At 44.7% G+C, this 21414-nt stretch overlaps 1 protein-coding gene across 5 annotated transcripts in view; it reads right to left on the minus strand.

The window, feature by feature from the left end:
- The window catches only part of VPS13D (vacuolar protein sorting 13 homolog D), a 242546-nt gene that overhangs the window by 83076 nt on the left and 138056 nt on the right, over nucleotides 1-21414 (minus strand). For all 5 annotated transcript variants that reach the window (XM_066270406.1, XM_066270404.1, XM_066270403.1 and 2 more), the window contains 5 exons: nucleotides 15953-16102; nucleotides 14989-15085; nucleotides 12000-12148; nucleotides 4612-4746; nucleotides 3277-3444 (listed from right to left, as the gene is read on the minus strand). In XM_066270406.1, the coding sequence (XP_066126503.1) occupies nucleotides 3277-3444; nucleotides 4612-4746; nucleotides 12000-12148; nucleotides 14989-15085; nucleotides 15953-16102 (699 nt within the window). The remainder of the gene's footprint in view (nucleotides 1-3276; nucleotides 3445-4611; nucleotides 4747-11999; nucleotides 12149-14988; nucleotides 15086-15952; nucleotides 16103-21414) is intronic.

The following is a 21414-nucleotide window of genomic DNA, read 5'->3' on the forward strand; positions in this document are numbered from 1 at the left end:
GGGCGGGCTGGCTGGGGGCTCTGTGAGGTGCAGCTCCATCTTCTCTGACCCCTTCCTTTAATCACTGGAACCTAGGTACTCTTTAGAAAATACTCCCACAGGCCAACAGTTGATTATTGTGGTCATCTGCACTTTCTTAAACTCCTCTTGTGTACACAGAAAGGCAAACAAAACATCCCCCCAAAGCAACATTAAAGGTCGGATTTCAACCCACAAAACTACAAGAAAATGGGGATCTTTAGCCAAACTACACACACACAGAATCACAGATGACTTACATGGGTATTCAGGTAACAGACCTGGCCTTTGGAGTTATCATTTCCGTTATAGAGTGGCAATTTTAAGTCTCTTCACTTTCTTATCTTAGAGATAGATGGACTAATTTTTAAAACACATCCAAGGGTCTTGGTATCAACATAAATTGCATAGCAATTCCTCTGAGTAGCAGCTGTGGCTCCAATACTTGTTAGCTTACTAACGGCAAGAGAAATACAGCCTGGCCACCTGGGGAGCATGCTGCCCATCTGAGAGGCCCTGGGTCCTGGAAAGTGGTACCTTTAAGCAAATGCAACAACAATGTAAAGCACGAAATCCAATCAAATGCATGATAACTGTCACACAGGCCGTCATATAGATTTGGGAGTGAAGGTGGGGAAAGGAGCATTCTGTCCTCTCTTTCTCTTCAGTCATATAGTCTAATGCTGACCCTTCAGCTTCAAAAAGTTTTCCTGGGAAAATAGTACAGAAAACAAATGAGACTTCCATAAATGCGAGAATAAAGAAAGTGCCGACCCTTTCATCAGGATGCTTCAGAGAAAGTGGAGAGGTCGTGGGCACGTTACCAAAGTCTCCATTCTCACCACGAAGGTTAACGACAGGGAGTTCCTAACAGCCAAACTGGCCCAGGTGGCATTTGAATCTCCCACTCTCTGTGCCTGAGACCCTCTCTGTAGACTGGAATATACTGGCTTTCATTTCAAGGGTATTGTGTCCTGGTGGCTACAATTTCAACATGTTACACTGGTGCAACTACGAGAGGCAAAGTGAAGACCCATTTCTCCCATTCAGTCCATATTTTTCAAAGTTTTCATAAGAACACTTTTCTATTCCAGGTTAAGAAAGGCCTCTCAGTAAACCGTAAGTGCATATATTTTTCAAACTAAAGCAAAGCCCCGGGGTAAGAAAACAAAGAAAGAAATTATAAAACCAAGGAGACTTGCTATGCTGACTAGAATTTAATTTTTTTTTTTTTTATTTTTTTTTATTTTTACAGAGACAGAGAAGAGAGTCAGAGTGAGGGATAGACAGGGACAGACAGGAACGGAGAGATGAGAAGCATCAATCATTAGTTTTTCGTTGCACATTGCAACATCTTAGTTGTTCATTGATTGTTTTCTCATATGTGCCGTGACCACGGGCCTTCAGCAGACTGAGTAACCCCTCGCTTGAGCCAGAGACCTTGGGTCCAAGCTGGTGAGCTTTGCTCAAACCAGATGAGCCTGTGCTCAAGCTGGCGACATCGGGGTCTCGAACCTGGGTCCTCAGCATCCCAGTCCTACGCTCTATCCACTGTGCCACCGCCTGGTCAGGCCGAATTTAATAAAATTTAATAAAATCTTTAAACTGGGCATTTACAGCTAAATATTTAAATGTGTCTGTTCACATGATGTCCGGTGGGGAACCCGTGCCAAGACCGAGAAGCTCGGCGCTGCCGTCGGGGTGACGTTCCAAGAGCAGCGGAAGACGCGGTTCAAGGCCGGAATGTGTGTTCCTTCAACTTGGAACCCGAGTCTGTTTCCAAACCACGACATAGAACGTCTCTTTCACCCATTCTCTAAAAGCCCGAGTGTCGCCTACTTTGGACCACAAATCAAACTACACTCTCGGTCTGGTCTGATGTAACTACAGTATTGAAAACACTGATGTGACTAAAGAACTATGGGCTCTAGGAAACAGTTTGGAAAATAAGAATAAATTCCAGCTTCTTCATATTATTACCAAGAAGGCCATGCAATACAGAAATGTTATCCACTCCACTTTCTTACCTGCTTTTCAAGATAAGTTTCTGTGTGGCACCATTCAAGTCTCCCTATGGTAAGGCCATTTTTACATCCTAGTGGACAAGGGCACAAGCGCACCTGGATTTACGACAACAAGACACCCTCCGATAAATCAGCAGAGAGCACAGTGCTCTCAGACCTGTTCACTGGTGAAAAGGTCAATCTCCAGAAGTCTGCTGAGGTGACAGGAAGGGGAGGAGAGCAGAGACCTTTGGAGGCCTTTTGTATGTCGTCAAATAGCAAGCCCCCTCCAACTACCTGCCCCTCATTCAGCTTCGCACAGAAAGTCAGCTAGCTCCCTCCCAACAATCAACTGCAATAACAAGATATCCACCAAGCAAGCAGCCAATGAACAAAAAGCCACCTAGACTCAGAATTATACCACTGTCCTTCTGGGTCTGGACTCAAAGGGTTGCTTCATTCTAGAAGGCTGTATTTCAGTTTGGCCTTTATTATGCAAGCTGGGAGGAGTGACTGGGAGATCATAGACAGAAGAATGGCACAATCAAGCTCTTTTAAAAAACAGGTTCGGCCCTGGCCAGTTGGCTCAGTGGTAGAGCGTTGGCCCAGCGTGTGAATGTCCCAGGTTCAATTCCCAGCCAAGGCACACAGGAGAAGCAGCCATCTACTTCTCCACTCCTCCCCCTTCTCTCTCTCTCTCTCTCTCTCTTCCCCTCCCACAGCCATGGCTTTAATGATACGAGCAATCTCACCCGGGGCACTGAGGATGGCTCCATGGTCTCGCCTCAGGCACTGGAATAGCTCAGTTGCCGAGCAACAGAGCAGCGGTCACAGATGGGCAGAGCATCGCCCTATACAGGGCCTGCCGATAGATCTTGGTTGGGACATATCAAGAGTCTGTCTCTCTGCCTCCCTGCCTTACGGTCTCTCATTAAAAATAAATAAATAAATAAATAAATAAATAATGAGCAGGTTCATTCTGGTAGCCCTGTGGAAGATGCAGGGAGGTCCAGGGTCGGGAGGCTACTGCAGTGGCCTAGGGAAGAGGTAAGCAGAGCCTGGATGAAGGCAGTGGTGATGAAGAGGAGGAAGAGGAGCTATTTCAGGGGCACACCAGTGGGCCAGGTGCCCGGTTATGAGAGGTGAGCGAAGGCAACGTATGTGAGCAATGAAGCACAGGCCATCGACTCTCAGAGAAGTTACCGAGTGGTAGAGATGTGGTTAATGACGACGAATTTCACCTCAGTTTCCTTACCTTGGCAGCAGAGTTTGACACTCCGTGTGTAACATTTCGGATCAGGCCCCCAACATTCCCATACTTTATCAGTCCAGTGACTCCTTCAGAAACGTCATTTAGAAGCCCCATGGGGTTGCCAAGGAAGTCCACTGACCCCAGGATCCGAGCTGCCTGGCTGAGGAGCTCCTGTCAAATGGAGAAAAACGAGAAAAAAAAAAAGCTGCACCGGATTAGAGCTTCAGACAGTGTCCAAGTACAAAGGTCAGACATCAACCTTGTCCTCTGTTCCCAACACCACCAATTACTACCTTTCCATTCTCATCAACTCCGAGCTCCTGCCCTTTCCAGAGCTCCATCTAAACATCTCCCAAATGCATGCAGCCCAGAGGTTGTCTCCAATACTCGTAAATTTTCCTTATATCCCATATTCTTCAAAGCCATTCAGAAGAAGAAAAGTTATGAAACAGGAAAGATTCTTTACACATATTTATATTAGTACATGCACGATACTCTCCTTTCCATTGTTCCTACAAATAGGGAATTGATCAGTGGCAGAGAGAATAAAGAAGAAAGGGAGGGCGGAGGGCAGATCTGTGGTCCCTCATCACCTGTGGAGGAGACGGTGCATAAAGAGGGCACATTTGGACCCATCAAGTAACCCTCCACTTCCTGTGTACCTCTGCCCCTGGGCACCAGGTTCCAGGGAGATCTGCTATATCCCTCTCCTTCTGGTTCAGTGGGATTACCTCCAATTAGGAAAAGCAAGGAAGAAAACAAAGGAGGAAAGGAGGGAAGTAGGAGAGCAGAGGGGAGTAAAAAAGGAATTGAGAATAGAATATGTTTTAACTTTGACAGCTAATAAATTTGATATGATCATGACCTATCTATTCATTAAGGAGTATGCTTCGGCTTTATATTTTGCTCTTTGCAGCCTGGATAATAAATACAAAATGGAAAAAGTCCAACTTGATAAAAAAAATTTTCTAAGTTCAACTCTAGGGCAGGATCTCACAGGCTCTAATAACATTGGTGTGGTTGTTGAGAGGAGGCCCATGCCTGGTAAATAAAGAGTTCCCAGTATTCCATGTTATCATTAAACATCGGCTAGACCCAGAAGAGTTGTGACTAATTTCGTGGAAGCCCCTGAGACTGGTTCTAAGAGACAGGACTAATGGCTCGTAAATCAAAGGCACTGCTTTGGGACTTCCGTGACGTGGACGGGCTCCACAGGCTGTGACCTGACCCATCACTCAACAACCCGAGCTGCAATGCTTAGTTGGCTTCTCAACAGAAACATCTTAGTAACTGAATCTTCCCGACCAGCTACAACATTCTGCTTCTGCTCCCGCTCACCTCCTGGAAGTGCTTGAGGATATCATTGATGATGAACTCCTTAGTCTCGTAGGGATGCACCCGAGTGAATGGGTCCAGGTTAATCACAGCATCTTCAAATCGAATCAATGGAAATCCCAGGGTACTTTTTAGGGCCTAGTTAGGGCAGCAAGGAAACGACATGGTTGAGCCATATGATGGCCTTCCAGGGCCCTGTAATTCTGGGCTCCGAGACAGTTACAGTCCTGTCAGCTCTCCCGTGAGAGTCCACATCCTGATATTTATAAACAAGGGTTTGCCTCGTAATTATAAAAGTAAAATATGAGGAAGAAGTTATATTTATACCACACAAAGCAACATATATCACAGAGAAAGAAACATTTTTAGGTTCATAGCATAATTGTTTCTGACTTGTTTTGTATCTGTCTGCCGTGTTTTACTTTTTGACTGAAGCGTAGCACATATACAGAAAGATGTACTAATCAGGAGTATAGGTCAGTGATTTTCCCAGAGTGAACACAACCATGGAACCATCTAGACCAGAAAGTAGATGCTATCCCCCTCCTACAAGCACCCCTTCCCCATCTGCAGACTCCCATCACTACTCCTTCTTCCCGGAAGTCACTACTATTCTGACTTCTATCACCACAAATCAGTTTCTCTGCTTTGAATTTTATGTAAATAAAATTACTGGTCTGTACATTGTTATATATGGCTTCTCACAGTGAACGTTAAGTTCGTGAGAGTCACTAGGTTGTTGCATATAGCTGCACTTCATTAATTTTGATTGTGAGATGACGTCAGAGTAATGGCGCGGTAGGAAGCAACCCCGATAAATCTCCCCCAAAACTCAACAAGATCTTCAACCAGAAACAGAAAACCCTATCCTTGGTGCCTCCAGATGTTTCGCAATACACCCGAAGGTATGGTCGAGTGAAAAATTGGCTAAATATATAATCAAACCCTGAAGGAAATAGGGAGTAAGAAATGCTCCGCCTTCCTCACTAACCTAAATAGGGCTGCTTTCACTGGGAACTGAGAATATAGAAACTAAGGCAGGCAAAGGGGGTGAATATAGATCCAGGCCGCAGCACAAATGGCCAAACCAGGCTGTGACATGGAGATCCAAGCCGAGGAAAATTTTGAAAGCTACGCTGAAGTCTAATGTATGAATAAAACACTAGTCATTGCTGTTGATAAAGTTGTGTTGTTAAGCCACTAAGTTTTGGGGTGATTTGGCACACAGTAATAGATGATACGGTATTTGATGCTTTCTTAACACCATGATAAATGACATCCTTCAAATTCTCCTTTTCTCTATAATTGATGATGACACATAGAAATGAAACTGATTTTTGTGGGTCTGTTTCTAGTGTCTGTTTTTCCTCTTGGTAGGCTTAATACTTGGTGATTGAATGCAACCATTTGTACAAAAACTTAACACACACTTTGGATGATGAGTCTTTAGCTTCCAGCAGGCAATTAGAGGCTTAATCCAATCAGATTTGCACTTTCTCAAGGCTACATTTCAGTGTTTATAAAGGTCTGATATAGTCAGTGCTTCAGTGGTCTCAACTGAAAACCCATTCTATTCCTCCATTTTTACTCTCCCAAGCATTGTAAAACTGCTGAAAGGTCTATTTAGCTTTTCAGTCTTTTGGCTGCCACTTTTTGCTTGGCTTCTGTCCAACTGGGTTACTTAGAAATTGGCACCTGTCTCACGAAATAAAGCAGCTCAGACTATTGGGGTCTTTTCCCTGCGTATCGCTTCTCTGTTAACATATTAGCCCCTCATTTACCAGCTCTCTTAGCAGTGTGAGGTCCAACTCCTGCTCCGCCAGCCTCACGAGGTTGCCAGGGGCTCTCCTCGGATCCTCCGCTGTTGGGCAGTGGCTTTCTGCTTGACTTCTCCACCTTTCTCCCCACACCACTCGCAAATTAGAAGCATCTCAAGAATAAAAGCAGAATAAATGTTGTGCTCACCTTATCGAGTTTCCCTTCTCTCATAAATCTTGGACCCTCGAGTCCTGGCTGTCTTGGTAGCTTTCCAATACCTTCAAACAGACTTTGAGTTTATATATACAGCTTTTCTTGTAGTTCTCAGCTGCTCTGGTCCTGCTATAAGCCAGCTAATAATTTCTGGATATGGTCGATTTTCCAATTATATTTTTCCTTAACGTGATTGATACTTCAAGGATTTTAGACAGCATGCCAAATTCTCTTTTTCGAATGGGGAAACACCTGTTCCTACTAATAATGTTAGTACATCTCTGATCCACTTAGAATTTAGCCTTATGTAGAGTGTGAATAATAAATCTAGTTTTATATTTTCCTACATGGCTATCTAGTCTAATAGCACTTATTAAAACACCTATGTAATTCCTACTGAATTAACATACCTTTAGAATAAAATCTCACGTGCAATTTAATGGACTTTCTATTTTATTTTCTTACTTATTTTTTAATCTTTTAGCATATATTTTCAGAGGCTACTTTAAATCCTTTTGAAACAAGACTATGTTTATAACTGAGATGAAATCATACAATTAACGGTGACACTTCCTAAAATCAGAGTGGGGGAACTTTTTTATGACTCAAAATTCAGACTCAAAGAGGCAAAAGATTGGTAAATTCGACAACATAAAAATAGAAAGCTTTTGTATGATTAAAAAAAGAACAGACACATACCAAAAGCAAAGTAAAAAGACATATAAAAAAACAAAGAAAAAAATCCTTGTAACTTATATCAAACACCACAAACTGACATAAACAGTTTCTGAAGTTAAAGGAGATGAAAGATCAATCTATGATTTAAAAAAAATGGGTAAGTGATATGACCAATTCAGTTCAGAGAAATACATGGCCTTCACAGACAGGTTCAGAGAATGAGAAGTAGAGTAAAAGGAAACTGTGAGAAAGGTGGAGAAAAAACAACGAAAGGTGTAAGAAGAGAAGCAGAAAGGACGGACATCAAGGGTCAGCACAGCTGAGGACCCCGCCATGGGCAGAAAGGAGGCCACTGGACTGGGTGCCTTGGAAAGTCACTGTGTAGCCTACTAAATTGGAGAACAAAACGTTTTAGAGACTCCGAGCATCCTCAAATTAATTCAGACTATCATGCCAATTCAGCATAACACTCTCCTTAGTATAAATAAAACCAAAGAAATGGTAAGAGAATGGCTTAGACTGATTGGACAGTTATTAGTAGCAAATCCTACACTTAAACATGCTCTTTTCACAACAGGCGTTTCCTATTCGGTGGAGAGCATGAAGACTAGAATGGAGGATTATATTATTTCTGCTGAAAAATCATCTGCTATCTATTCCTGTCTGCCTCACCATCCCTGGGTGAACAGTGATGAAGTAGAAAGCATGCACTGTTTTCCTCATTTCACCAGCAGGGAAACTGAGGCCCAGTCGGCTTAACTGTTTTACTTAAAGCAACCCAACAGCTCTGCAGGAAGGCCAGGTACTGACAGCACTTCAGCGGTTTGTTTTGTCAATAGAGCTCTGAGCATTGCTTTCTTCTCTGCGAAGAGGAAATGAGATCAAAACAAAGGCTTAAGGCAAAAAGCTTTTACCCCAACTTCCTCATTGCAACTAAACACTGAAGAGGAGGAACCACAATAGTAGCAAAGACTGAAACCTGTCCTAAGTTGTCAAAACGCTCACCAGAGACACTATCCCATTTCCAAACAGCCAATGTGCTTTGTCTGAACCAAGGAAATATTCAGGACCCTTAATAAAAATTTACCTTCACCTTGTCATTTACTGCTTCGGGGCCTCCAACACTTGAAAATGCTGAGATACAGCTATTGGGATGCATTACCCTGCCACCTTCAGGCTGTTCTGCTCAGAGCAGAAGACACGGTGGGCAAGGGACAAACAGGGCTTTTTCTTCTGGTAACTAAAGGCCTAATCAAATACAGTAGTATACAAAGTTGGTGCTTATTTACTCAAGTAGCAGTTTCCTGGTATAAAATGGATTCTGGGAGAAACAATCTGTGCTCATAAGTTCCTCATACAAATAGGAAAATGTCTATACCTCCCTCCGCCAGACAAAAACTGAAGTCTTCCAGAAACTTGATCGAGTTGAAAGAAGGAATACCTGTCCATATGCCATAAGGTCTCAGATCACAAGCCAGCCCCTGGGCCACGTCCTCTCCTTTCTTAGTTTATCCTGCACTAAACAAAACTGTCTGGAATTCATTCTTTAAAGGTTTATTTATGGTACATAGAGACTGTTTATGTGAAGCAGGGTAGTTGCCCATTTCCCTCTTGGGACGGTGTTTAAAACTACAGGGATATTTCCCTCTCTGGCACTTTCTGAAATACAATTAACAATACGGGATCTTTTTTCCTTTAACAAATCTGGTTTTTATTTAGGAAGGGGAAGAAAAAAGTAAAGGGTCTGAAGTTTCCCAACAAATTATTTCAAGCCTTTGAGAAGACAGTTTTAGGCTTTTTAAATAGTGTCTTTGTTTGAAATTCCCCCGCGCCCCCACCCTCTTGCTCTCTGACCATTAAAATGTGGGTTTTCTTCCAAACTAGATTGCTCAATTAAAGCCTTTCTTTTGTAATACCCCCATGCTCTAACTGGGAAAGGAACTGCTGTAGGCCACCTTGTGAAACCCTTTAAAGGTTCCTGGCCTCTTTTGATCTTTAAAAGAGAGAAAACATATAAGCTACCTGGCATTTTCGGTATTACTCCACTGCTAATATGCAATCGTGGGAGAATAATGGGGGGGGGGGGGTGCTGCGCTTCTCTCTGCATTTGTGAAATGGAACTTATTATCTCCCCCTTCTCCCATCACAGAGGAAGGAATCCAATTGAGATAGCAGATGTGAAACTGCTCTGAGTCCCGAGCAGACACTCTATCTGGCAATAATGTACCCTCCGCGTAAACCTGAAGAGGTTCAGCTCTGAGATTTCTGACAGCTCGCTTCTGGCCTGGAGTCATGGGAATTGAGATCATTATTCCTTCAACACCAAAGACGCCGTTACCTTTTAGTCAGACTCCTGTGGCTCCTGCTCCGGGACGGGACTCCATTTCCTAAGCACAGGCTTCAGCCATTACCTGTCATTTCAAAGAGCACACTGCTCTTCCTAAGAGCCGCTAATAAAGGGATATTACTCTGTTAGGAAACTCTCTGAATAAATGACATTATTTTATGAGTCCCAGACTCCACTAGGAGAACTCAAGGCACAGTAAAACAGTGACTTCTACAAGCTTAGAATTTAACTCTTAAGTCCCAATTCCCAGCACCCTGCTTGAATCATTAACATACACCATTCGGGGCGGCCCCTGCCCCACACCTCATAACATGCGGAGGCACTGAATTTACTTAACAATCATCTGAAAAATGCCTTAAAATGTTCCTTAAACATAGTGCCAAATGAAACATTCGGCTTGAACGACATTCGTCGTGAACAACTTTCCATCCTTTGTAGGCAGAGCGTGCTCTGCGTGCCCGTGCTGGCCCATGCCACTGGGGGCTGGGGCACCTCCGCCGGAGAGAGGCAGACTGCATTTCTCCGTCAGAAGGGAAGTTTTCTGCTGGGAGCCACTGGAAAGGAATATTTAGGTGTCTGTGTTTCTTAGTAAGATGATTGAAAAAACAAGAAGTCCTTAACTCTCAGGAAATGCTTAACATTGGTCTGTTGGGCGAGGGCCAAGTGTTCTGGAGGAATATAGACTTTATCAAACAAACCCATTCCAAAGGGTCACATAAGTCAAGTGGATACTTGTGGATATTAGCATGATAGTGGTTTTCCCATGGTTTTCCCCCACTCGCGCGCTAATTATAAGTCTCCCAGTCTCCTGGGAAACATGAAACTGAAGCAAATGAAGCAGATGGGACAGTGGATCAGGAAGGACACCCTGCCTGTTCTCAGGGCGGCCACAGGAGCAGGTCCTGCGTCCCGGTCCTGCCAGCACGTCCAACTGCTCAGCCCCAGTTCCCTGCCTTCATGAAGCGGCTGCTCCTGCCCTGTCCTTTTCTGATGTTGACCAGACTACTGTCTCGTTACCTGCAAGTCCATTTGAGGAGCTTTGAGCTGGCAAACCATGGGCCACATGAGGCATATACATGTGTTTTGTTAGGCCCACAAAGTAAAAAAAAAAAAAAAAAAGGCAAGTCCCCCAAAACAAAAACTCAAATTGGTTGCCAACACTTAAAAACCAGGAGATTCCACATGAAAACCGATTTCTGGCTTCACTTTAAAAATCTGAAGATCTGGCAAGGGGTCGCATTCCCCCATGACAATGGGCTAGCAGTGAGCTGCAGCTGCCCCGTTCAGAGGGAGAATGCTCAGCCCGTGGGCCAGAACCCCCTCGGCACTGGGCACTGGCGTGCATCGCCAGTACAGTCCCTGAGGCACCTGAATTCATTTTTCCAGGTTCAGTACTCATTTGTGCATGTCTCTAGCTATTCCTGTTCAGAAAGACAGACCATCGTGCAGCATTTTAAGGAGGCAGCATGGGGGTTGGGGGGGGGGGTCCTTAGACTGGTGGTTAGTGGGGAATGGGTGCCCTGACAATCATCTCCAAGTGCGCCAGAGGGCAGAACCACGAGCAGTGGGTGCAAGCCGCACACAGGCAAGACTGTCCGGCCGTGCCCCTGGACTCTAGTCCTGCTCCTATCGCCACCTCCACGGGCTTGGGAGACAAAACGCTCCAACGCCAATGTCCTTGTTCACTGAGCAAGGGGATTACTAAAGACACTTAAGGCTTTCAAGTTCTCTGGTTCCTTGTGTTTTAGTGAGCAGCATAGAAGAAAAATATAGATTGAGACTTTGGAGTCAGACAGGCTTGGATTTGAATCCCAGCCCCATCCCTTACTTAAAATAGATGTACTGCAGACAATGAAGACAGTATCCTGATCGAGTGTGTCAGGTAGGTATCAAGATGGCCTGCAGGGGTGTTACGTCCAGGTACGGGGTAGGCAAGGTCACATCTCTGTGCGTAGTGGGTGTGCGGCCAAGTCCTCCTTGAAGGTGGTAGACATTTCTAGTGTCAACCATTCAAGATGAGGCAGACACAGACAGGAGAAGGGAGCCAGGAGGGAAGGCAGGTCTTGGGCACAAAAGGAAGATACCATCTTGGCTATCGCTTTTCTCTTGAGTCTGGGAGCAGCTTTGAGAGAGGAGGCCTTCATCTCACTGAGATCAACCAAGAGCTGAGCAGAGGGTAGGTGGGTTTTAATGTAATCCTGTGTTTACTCTTTTGTTACTCCTTAACCTTTAGCAAACTCATACTTAAACATAAAAGAAAAAAATATGTATATGTGAGTTAATAAACCTAAAAGGGGGAACCTGTAAATGGTGTTGGGTGGTAAGAGCAGAGTAAACATACTCATTCTTTTCCAACAAAAGTCATTTTTTAAAACTTACCCAGATATCAGCTCACCTTGAGGTCCAAGGGTAACTTGTTGGAGGTGAACACGCTCAGCTTGATCTGGGGGATGCTGATTTTGAGGTTTTCAAAGTAGTATCGAATCGGGGTCCCACCTTGCTCAACCGTCTTTTCATGGAGGTTCTCGTCATATTTTTCAACCTCTGGTTCAAAGATAGGAATTGTTTTTTTTTTGTTTTTGTTTTTTCTCTCAGGGACAGAGAGAGAGTCAGAGAGAAGGATAGATAGGGACAGACAGACAGGAATGGAGAGAGATGAGAAGCATCAATCATCAGTTTTTTGTTGCAACACCTTAGTTGTTCATTGATTGCTTTCTCATATGTGCCTTGACCGCAGGCCTTCAGCAGACCAAGTAACCCCTTGCTCCAGCCAGCGACCTTGGGTCTAAGCTGGTGAGCTTTTTTGCTTAAGCCAGATGAGCCCGCACTCAAGCTGGCGACCTCAGGGTCTCGAACCTGGGTCTTCTGCATCCCAGACCGATGCTTTATCCACTGCGCCACTGCCTGGTCAGGCGATAGGAATTGTTTTTTATAAAAAAAAAATAAATCTCCTAAAGTCTCATGATTCAAATACTTGATTCACATTTCTAAAATCTCACAGAAAAATGTAAACATCGATCTCTTTAAATTTAATTTTTCAGGCCCTGGCGGGTTCGATTCCCGGCCAGGGCACACAGGAGAAGCGCCCATCTGCTTCTCCACCCCTCCCCTTCTCCTTCCTCTCTGTCTCTCTCTTCCCCTCCCGCAGCCAAGGCTCCATTGGAGCAAAGTTGGCCCGGGCGCTGAGGATGGCTCTGTGGCCTCTGCCTTAGGCGCTAGAATGGCTCTTATTGCGGCAGAGCAACGCCCCAGATGGGTAGAGCATTGCCCCCTGGTGGGCATGCCGGGTGGATCCTGGTCGGGCGCATGCGGGAGTCTGTCTGACTGCCTCCCCATTTCCAGCTTCAGAAAAATACCCCCCCCAAAATTAATTAATTAATTAATTAATTTTCAGGGTTCGGTAATACGTGCTGTCTCTGATGCTGTTTCTTGGTAAAAGCAGATCTGTTTCATGTGGTTTTATCAAAAAAGTACAATAGCGCAAAGTTTTGATTTGTGACTCTCTACCATCTGGCAGATAAAATCTTTGGTAAAAAATGATCCAGGTGGGAATGGCAGAGGTCATGGGTATGGTTTGTTGGTAATGAGTTTTCTAAAAACCATGTTGTTGTTGTTATAAATGACCTAGATTTTCTAAATTTATTTCATAAGATGAGATCCAAATAAGTACTTGGAGTGTAGTTTAATCAAACCATAATGAACAACATGACCAATAAATAATGGATCTGAACAAAATATAATGCCTTAAAAAGAAACAGGCTGCAGGCTGTAAAGAACCAACGTCACGACAAGGAGCATTCTCTCTCCCGAATGGTCCACATCTGTGTAAAGCGCATAGTCGAGGCACTTTTTTCACTTATTGTCCCGTGTAAAAGGAGGAGCCTAAGCTGACCCACAGCGACACACTCTGTGACTGTAGCCACACCCGTCTGGGCAGCTCATTGTCACTTTGCTCCATGTGCCTTTGAAATAAAACCAAAATATTACACACATCTGCTTATTAAACAAATTAATCCTGTAAGCTATCATAGTTCTAGTTATAGAAAAAAGGAATAGGTTACAAAAAACAAAAAAGATAAAGATACTGCAACAAAGACCAGCTTATCCGTATTCAGGAGATAGAAACGGAGAGCAGAGGAGATACCCTAGAAGTCTAAATCCATGGTACAATGGTATGATGCTTGCTGGGTGGAGCAGGGAAGGGAAATTGTTTAGAGCAACTTCCAGGAAAAGCATGTCCTACCAAATTTAAAGTAAAACTTCTAGGGAAGGTACCAAAAGAGAACAGATGTTGGCGGGCAGGCTCGCAGTGACTATCTAAGCACCAGCACACATGGGGTTCTGACCCACACTGAACACACGGCTCCAAGCAGACAGAACCTGGCTCTTCATCCCAAATACACTTGAAGCTGCAATCCCAAGTCTGGGATAAAAAGGGCAAAAATGCTTTGCCTGCACAGTGTGCATGTGTGTATGCATGTACGCACACCCCCTGGATTTTATTTTCTCTAGCCAACATGGGCAATAACTATAAACGCTTTCATCTTATCATTTCTTTAGGCTCAATTTTTAGTCTTCAAAAGACTAAATAAGCATTGCTGATTTTCTGTAGGCTATAGATCAGGGGTCTCAAACTTGGGCCCGCGGGCCGCATGCGGCCCGCCCACCAATTTTGTGCAGCCCGCAGACTGGCCCACAGACTAATCCACGAAGTTTGATTAGTCTGCAGGCCGCACAAAATTGGTGGGTGGGCAGCGAGTTTGAGACCCCTGCTATAGATAGTCTTGCTAAAGCCACAAGGAGGTATCTAAAGTAAAGAGGCAACAGCTAAATTATTTCTGTAGCACTGCTGGAAAATTTAGATGTCTCAAGAGTTTATCTTACTTCCCTCTCCAAAGAGTGAAGTGACTAGAAACCTCTGTAAGGCATAAGGGCACAAATGTAAAACGGTGAGGGGTTGGAGCTAGCCAGTTCCTTTTTTTCCTCAACTAAACCAAAGGAACTGCTGAAGGCATTTCTGATTCTTGGCCCTGAGTCTGTTTCATAAACAAAGGTTAGGAAACGAAGTGGTTTGCTAAATAACCAACATCGTTTCTGTCAGCCTGGAGTAGATGAGTCCAAAAAAATGCAAAACAAAGAGGAACAGTGTACTGCTCCCCAAAGGCTGAGCACTGGGCGTTCCAGGACACCTCCGAGCGGCCTCCTTCACGCATGTGTACCTCAATCTGTCAACAAGGAGTACTCGGAGAGAGAAAAATTGAAACATACACCTTCCTAGTTCAGGCTATAAAGTGTGTGTGTGGGGGGGGGCAAACTCATTTTCACAAGCAGGCTAGAAAGTGCGGTCCTTGGGCCAATTCCCAGACCTGGAGCGCTCAGCGTACCTGACTCCGCCTGGTCGTAGCCGAAGAAGCTCAGCAGCTTGAGAAGCAGCTTCTCCTCGATCTGCACCGTGAACCTCTGCGCCGTGACCATCAGGTGCTAAGGACAGAAATTCTGATTTATGGTGTCAGCGTAGGCGAAGCTCCCATTGAGTTTCTCTGTGCCACTAAAGAGGCACAGAACAGCTTCCTGACTCATGTGATTCTATAGTCATACTGCTGAATAATTTCTGGCTCCGCTCTCTCTACATGGTTCTAGTTAGCCAACAATTTCAGATGTTTAGACAATTCACCGCCCTGTTGTCTGGTTCCGAGGGCACCTGTGTCTCGTTAGTCAGGATGACACTTTCCGACGCGCGGGGGTGGGTGAACGTCACGGTACTGAGCTCCCATGGCTGGCAGCTAGTTTAAGGAGCAGCAGGACTAGGCTTGTGTATGTGAGGCTTGGCCTCATTGACACCAGTGACAAAGGACCACAAGTATGAGAAGCAACCTCTTTTTCCAGAATTTGCTCCTGTGACAACTAACTTGTACATGCAGAGTTGTCCAGGAAAGAGTTGATCACTTGGAATTGTTGCTTTTTGTAATGGTGTGGCGGCTTACACAGCAGGATGTCAGTCCCACGGTCAGGCCCCTCCAACCCTTTTTCCAACAGTCTTCTGGATTACTTTAATAATATATCTGGATCAGGCCTGGTCCTGACCGGTTTAGATGCTATGCTTTCCCAGCAAGACCTCAGACTCTGGCCCAAGTAGATTCAGAGCTACCTACTGCCTGCAAGGGCACTGAACACACAATTGAGAATATAAAATGCCAAGAGGGGTTCTTGTCAATTCCTTTACACAATTCAATAAATCACTTGTGCCTTGACCCTACAAGACTCTTCCTATCTGCACCCTTCACTGCTGCGCTGACACTCGGCTGTGAGGACACCACCAACCTCCCGACAGGGCTCACCCCAGCCTACCTTATAGATGTTGGTCAGCGCACTCTTGCTGGGGAACTTAACTGCGTTCACTTGCACAGCGGGGCCTGTCTCAATGACCTCGTTCTCACTGCTCAGGGGAGTCACGTAGAGCAGGAAGGGCTGAGTGGTGCCAATAAGCTGATTGTCCACCTGGGACAGGAAAAGGCAGCAATACAAAACAAAGACAGACAAGTGGCTCAGCTCTCATTCCTATTTCGGACTGGGGTCTCACAAGAGGCAGGCCCCTCAAGAAGTACCCTTGCCATCTGATGTTATCTCGACAGCAGCTGTAAAAATATATTCTCACCAAAAACCCACAATAACGGCACTTCAATCTTGGTGAAGTCTGGAAAGGGGGATTCCAAGAATGATGTTCAAGGAGAGCAATTATCGCAATAGCATCACAATAGAACTCTGGCAAAAACTGTCAAAATCAAAGTTTTTCAGAACTCTGAAAGTTAATCCGAGGCTTGCAACTATCCAGGGATCATTGATTCAAGAAAATGAGTCAAAACTCAGGAAGAAAGAACAGCGGGCCGTGTGGCATTGCCACCTGTCACTCCCCCTCGCCCTCCCCGGGTCCACAGTGGCCTCCAAAACCAAGAGCCCTGCAACCTTCGTGCAACCCAGCGGCCAGCAGCCCAGCAGGGCCGCCGTGAGTCTGCAGCTCCCCCAGAACTCCACTCCCAAAGAACTGTCCATTTTCCCACTTGTCTGGTGCCTCTCTCCCCTTTCCTGATACTGGCCATCTGTGCCTGCTCTTTTTTCTCCTAATCAGACTGATGTCAGAGAACAAGCTCTTTATTTGATTTCTTTCCAGCTGCAGTGGCTGGCTTCTAGTTCATGGGTTTCCGCCGAGACTCTTGCTCTTCCCTTCCTCCTGCTGATTCTGGATCTACTGGTGGTGGTGGTCAGCGGCTCCAGCAGCATTCCACAAATCCTGATGTGCTGTGTTTCCATTCTCATCCAGTTCAAAATATTATCTCATTTCTACTTTGATCAACGGGTTACGCAGAAGTGTATAATTTTGTTTCCACGTATTTGAGGGATTTTCCTAACTCTCCATTATATCTACTTTGTGATTCCATTGTGATTAAAGAAAATTCCATTGTGATTAAAGAAAATACTGCATGTGACTTAAATCCTTTGAATTTGTTGAGAACTGTTTTATGGTCCAGAATGTGGTCTATGCTGGAAATGTTTCACGTGCACTTGAGAAGAATATGTTTTCTGCTGTTGCTAGACAGAGCGTTCTATAAATGTCAATTAGGTCTAGTGCAGCGGTTCCCGGCTGGGGTCGCGACCCACAGGTTGAGAACCGCTGGTCTAGTGGGTTGGTAGTGCTGTTCCAATCCAGTGTACCTTTAATGATTTTCTGCTTGTTTGTTCTAACAATTATGCAGAGAGTGGCAATGAAATCTTCTACCATAGTTGTGTATTTCTATTTTCTTCAGTTCTATCAGTTTTTGCTTCATATATTTTGAAGCTCTGTCTAAATATTCAGGATTGTTATGCCCTCTTAATTGTTGCCTCCATCATTAAGAAATTACCTTCTTTACCCTGGTAATAATCTTTGCTCTGTAATTTATTATGTCTAATATTAATCCACCTACTCCCACTAGCCTGGTATATCTTTTCCATTCTTTTCTTTTTAACCTATTTGTCCCTTTAGTTTTTAATGTGTATTTCTTGTAGGCAGTATATAATTGGGTCTTGCTTTTTATTAATCTCATCTGATAACCTCTGCCTTTTAATTAGAGGTGATTACAGCATTTATATTTAATTAATTGATATACTGGATTTAGGCCTGAATGCGTCAACTATCTCTCTGTTTGGCCCAGGCCGCAGAGATACTTGCAGATTCAGTCACAGACTACCTCAGTAAAGCCACTATCGCAATAAAGTGAGTTAGACAAATTTTTTGGTTTACCAGTGCATATAAAGTTGTGTTTATACTACAGTCTATTAAGTGTGCAATAGCATTATGTCTAAACAATGTACGTACATTAATTAAAAAATACTTAATTGCTAAAAAATGCTAACTATCACCTGAGCCTTCATCAAATCATAATCTTTTCACATGTAGAGGGTCTTGAGTTGATGCTGATGGTGCTGACTGGTCAGGGTGGAGGTTGATGAAAGTTGGGCTGGTTGTGCCAATTTCTTAAAATAAGAGAACCATGAGGTTTGCCTCATCGACTGGCTCTTCTTCTCACGAACACTTCCTCTGTAGCATGCGGCGCCGTGTGAGAGCACTTTACCCACAGCTGAACTCCTTTCAAAATGGTAGTCAATCCTCTCAACCCCTTCTGCTGCTTTATCAACTAAGTCTATGTAATATTCTAAATCCTTTGTTGTCATTTCAACAGTCTTCACAGCATCTTCACCAGGAGAAGGTTCCATCTCAAGAAACCCGTTTCTCTGCTCATCCACAGAAGCAACTCCTCATCCATTCAGGTTTATCATGAGACTGCGGCAATTCAAGTCACATCTGCAGGATCCAGCTCTTTCCTTTTCTTTAATTGCTTTTATTTACTGATTTCAGCGAGAGTGGAAGGGAGAGAGAGAGAAACACTGAGCTGTTCCTGTACGTGCCCTGACTGGAGATCGAACTAGTAACCTTTACACTTTGGAATGATGCTCTAACCAACTGAGCTGTCCGGCCAGGGCCAGGCTCCATTTCTAATTCTAGTTCTGTTGCTATTTCCCCCACATCTGCAGTTAATTTCCTCTGATGAATTCTCAAACCCCTCAAAGACATCTAAGGGGACTGGAATTAACTTATTTCAAACTTCTATTAATGTTGCTGGTTTGACTTCTTCCCATGAATCATGAATATTGTTAATGGCATCTAGAATAGTGAATCTTTTCAGGAGGTCTTCAACTCACTCTGTCCAGATCCATCAAAGGGATGGTATCTGTGGCAGCTATAACCTTATGAAATGTATTTCTTAAAGAATAAGACTTGAAAATTGAAATAATTCCTTGACCCACGCATGGGCTGAGGATTAGATGCTGTGTTAGCAAGCATAAAAACATTCATTTCGTTGTCCATCTCCATCAGAGCTCCTCAGTGACTGTGGACTGTCAATGAGCAGTAGTATTTTTAAAAGAAATCTTTTCTGTCTGAGTAGTAGGTCTCAACAGTGGGCTTAAAATATCCAGTAAGCCATGCTGTAAGCAGATGTGCATCATCCAGGCTCTGCTGTCCATTTTTACAGCACAGGCAGAGTAGACTAAGCATAATCTTTTTATTTTTTTTTTAATTTTTTATCTTTCTGAAGCTTGAAATGGGGAGAGACAGACAGACTCCCACATGCGCCCGACCGGGATCCACCTGGCACGCCCACCAGGGGCGACGCCCTGCTCACCAGGGGGTGATGCTCTGCTCCTCCAGAGCGTTGCTCTGCCGTGACCAGAGCCACTCTAGCGCCTGGGGCAGAGGCCAAGGAGCCATCCCCAGCGCCCAGGCCATCTTTGCTCCAATGGAGCCTTGGCTGTGGGAGGGGAAGAGAGAGACAGAGAGGAAGGGGGGGGGGGTGGAGAAGCAAATGGGCGCTTCTCCTATGTGCCCTGGCTGGAAATCGAACCCGGGTCCCCCACACACCAGGCCGACACTCTACCGCTGAGCCAACCGGCCAGAGCCAAGACTGAGCATATTCTTAAGGACCCAAGAACTTTTGAATGGTGTGTGAGCACTGGCTTCAACTTAAAGTCACAGCTGCATGAGCCCCTAACAAGACAGTCAGCCTGTCCTCTGAAGCCAGGCACTGACTTCTCCTCTCTGGACAGCAAAGTCCTAGATGGCATCTTCTTCCAATACGAGTCTGTCTCATCTGCACTGAAACCTGTTGTATAGTGTAGCCGCCTTCATGAATCACCTCAGCTAGACCTTCTGGATAACCTACTGCAGCTTCTGCATTAGCACTTGTTGCTTCACCTTGCCATTCTATGTTGTGGAAACGGCTTCTCACCTTCACCCTCATGAACGGACCTCTGCTAGCTTCCAGCTTTTCTTTGCAGCTTCCTCGCCCATCTCAGCCCTCACAGAATGGCCAAGGGTTGGGGCTTTGTTCTGGAGCAGGCCCTGGCTTGAGGGAATGCTGTAGCTGGTCTGATTTTTCTGTCCCCATCATTCAAACTTCTCCATGCCAGCTGTAGGGCTGTCTGGCTTTTTATCACACATATGTTCACTGGAGTAGTCCTTTCAGTTTCCTTCAGGACCTTTTTGATTGCATTCACAACTTGGCTGTTTGGTGTAAGAGGCCTAGCTTTTGGTCTGTCTCAGCTTTTTTTTTTTTAAGATTTTATTTATTGATTTGAGAGAAAGATGGAAAAGGGGTAGGAATAGGAAGCATCAACTTGTAGTAGTTTCATCTCATATGTGCCTTGACTGGGCAAGCTTGGGGTTTCAATCCGGTGACCTTAGTATTCCAGATCGATGCTTTATCCACTGCGCCACCACAGGTCAGGCTGTCTCAGCTTTTGATATGCTTTCCTCACTAACCTTAACCATTTCTACCTTTTGTTTTGTTTTGTTTTTTGTATTTTCTGAAGTTGGAAATGGGGAGGCAGTTAGACAGACTCCCGCATGTGCCCGACCGGATCCACCTAGCATGCCCACCAGGGGGTGATGCTCTGCCCATCTGGGGCGTTGCTTTGCTGCAACCAGAGCCATTCTAGCGCCTGAGAAAGAGGCCATGGAGCCATCCTCAGCGCCAAGGCCAACTTTGCTCCAATGGAGCCTTGGCTGTGGGAGGGGAAGAGAGAGACAGAGAGGCAGGAAAGGGGGAAGGGTGGAGAAGCAGATGGGCGCTTCTCCTGTGTGCCCTGGCCAGGAATCGAACCCAGGACTTCTGCATGCCAGGCCGACGCTCTACCACTGAGCCAACCAGCCAGGGCTTTTGATTTAAAGTGAGAGGTGTGCAACTCTTCCTACACTTAGAGGCCATTGTAGGGTTATTAATTAGCCTAAACTCAAGCTGTATCTAAGGGAGTAGGGAGGCCTGAGGGAGAGGAGGAAATGGCCATTAAGTTGAAAGATCAGAACACACACACAAGACTTATTAAGTTCTCATTCTTATATGGGAGTGTTTCACGGCACCCCAAACCATTATAATGTAATATCAAAGATCACTGATCACAGATCACCGTGACAAATATATAATAATGATGAAAATTTTTTGAATATTGTGAGAATTACCAAAATGTAACACAGAGCCACAAAGTAAGTAAACACCATTGAAAAATGGCCCGAAGGGACTCACTACTCTACACGGGGCTGCCACCGACCTTCAGTTTGTAAAGACACACTGTGAAGCACTGCCAAATAAGATATGCCTGTACTTTTCTCTGGCTGTTTAAATTCGAATAGTTCCTACTGCTATGCCTTCAAGTTCACTAACCCTTTTTCTGCAATGTGTCATCTGCTGTTAGCGAATCCAGTGTATCCTTCATTTTAA

Source organism: Saccopteryx bilineata, chromosome 3 (genome assembly GCF_036850765.1).
Source record: "Saccopteryx bilineata isolate mSacBil1 chromosome 3, mSacBil1_pri_phased_curated, whole genome shotgun sequence".
Classification (NCBI taxonomy): Eukaryota; Metazoa; Chordata; class Mammalia; order Chiroptera; family Emballonuridae; genus Saccopteryx; species Saccopteryx bilineata.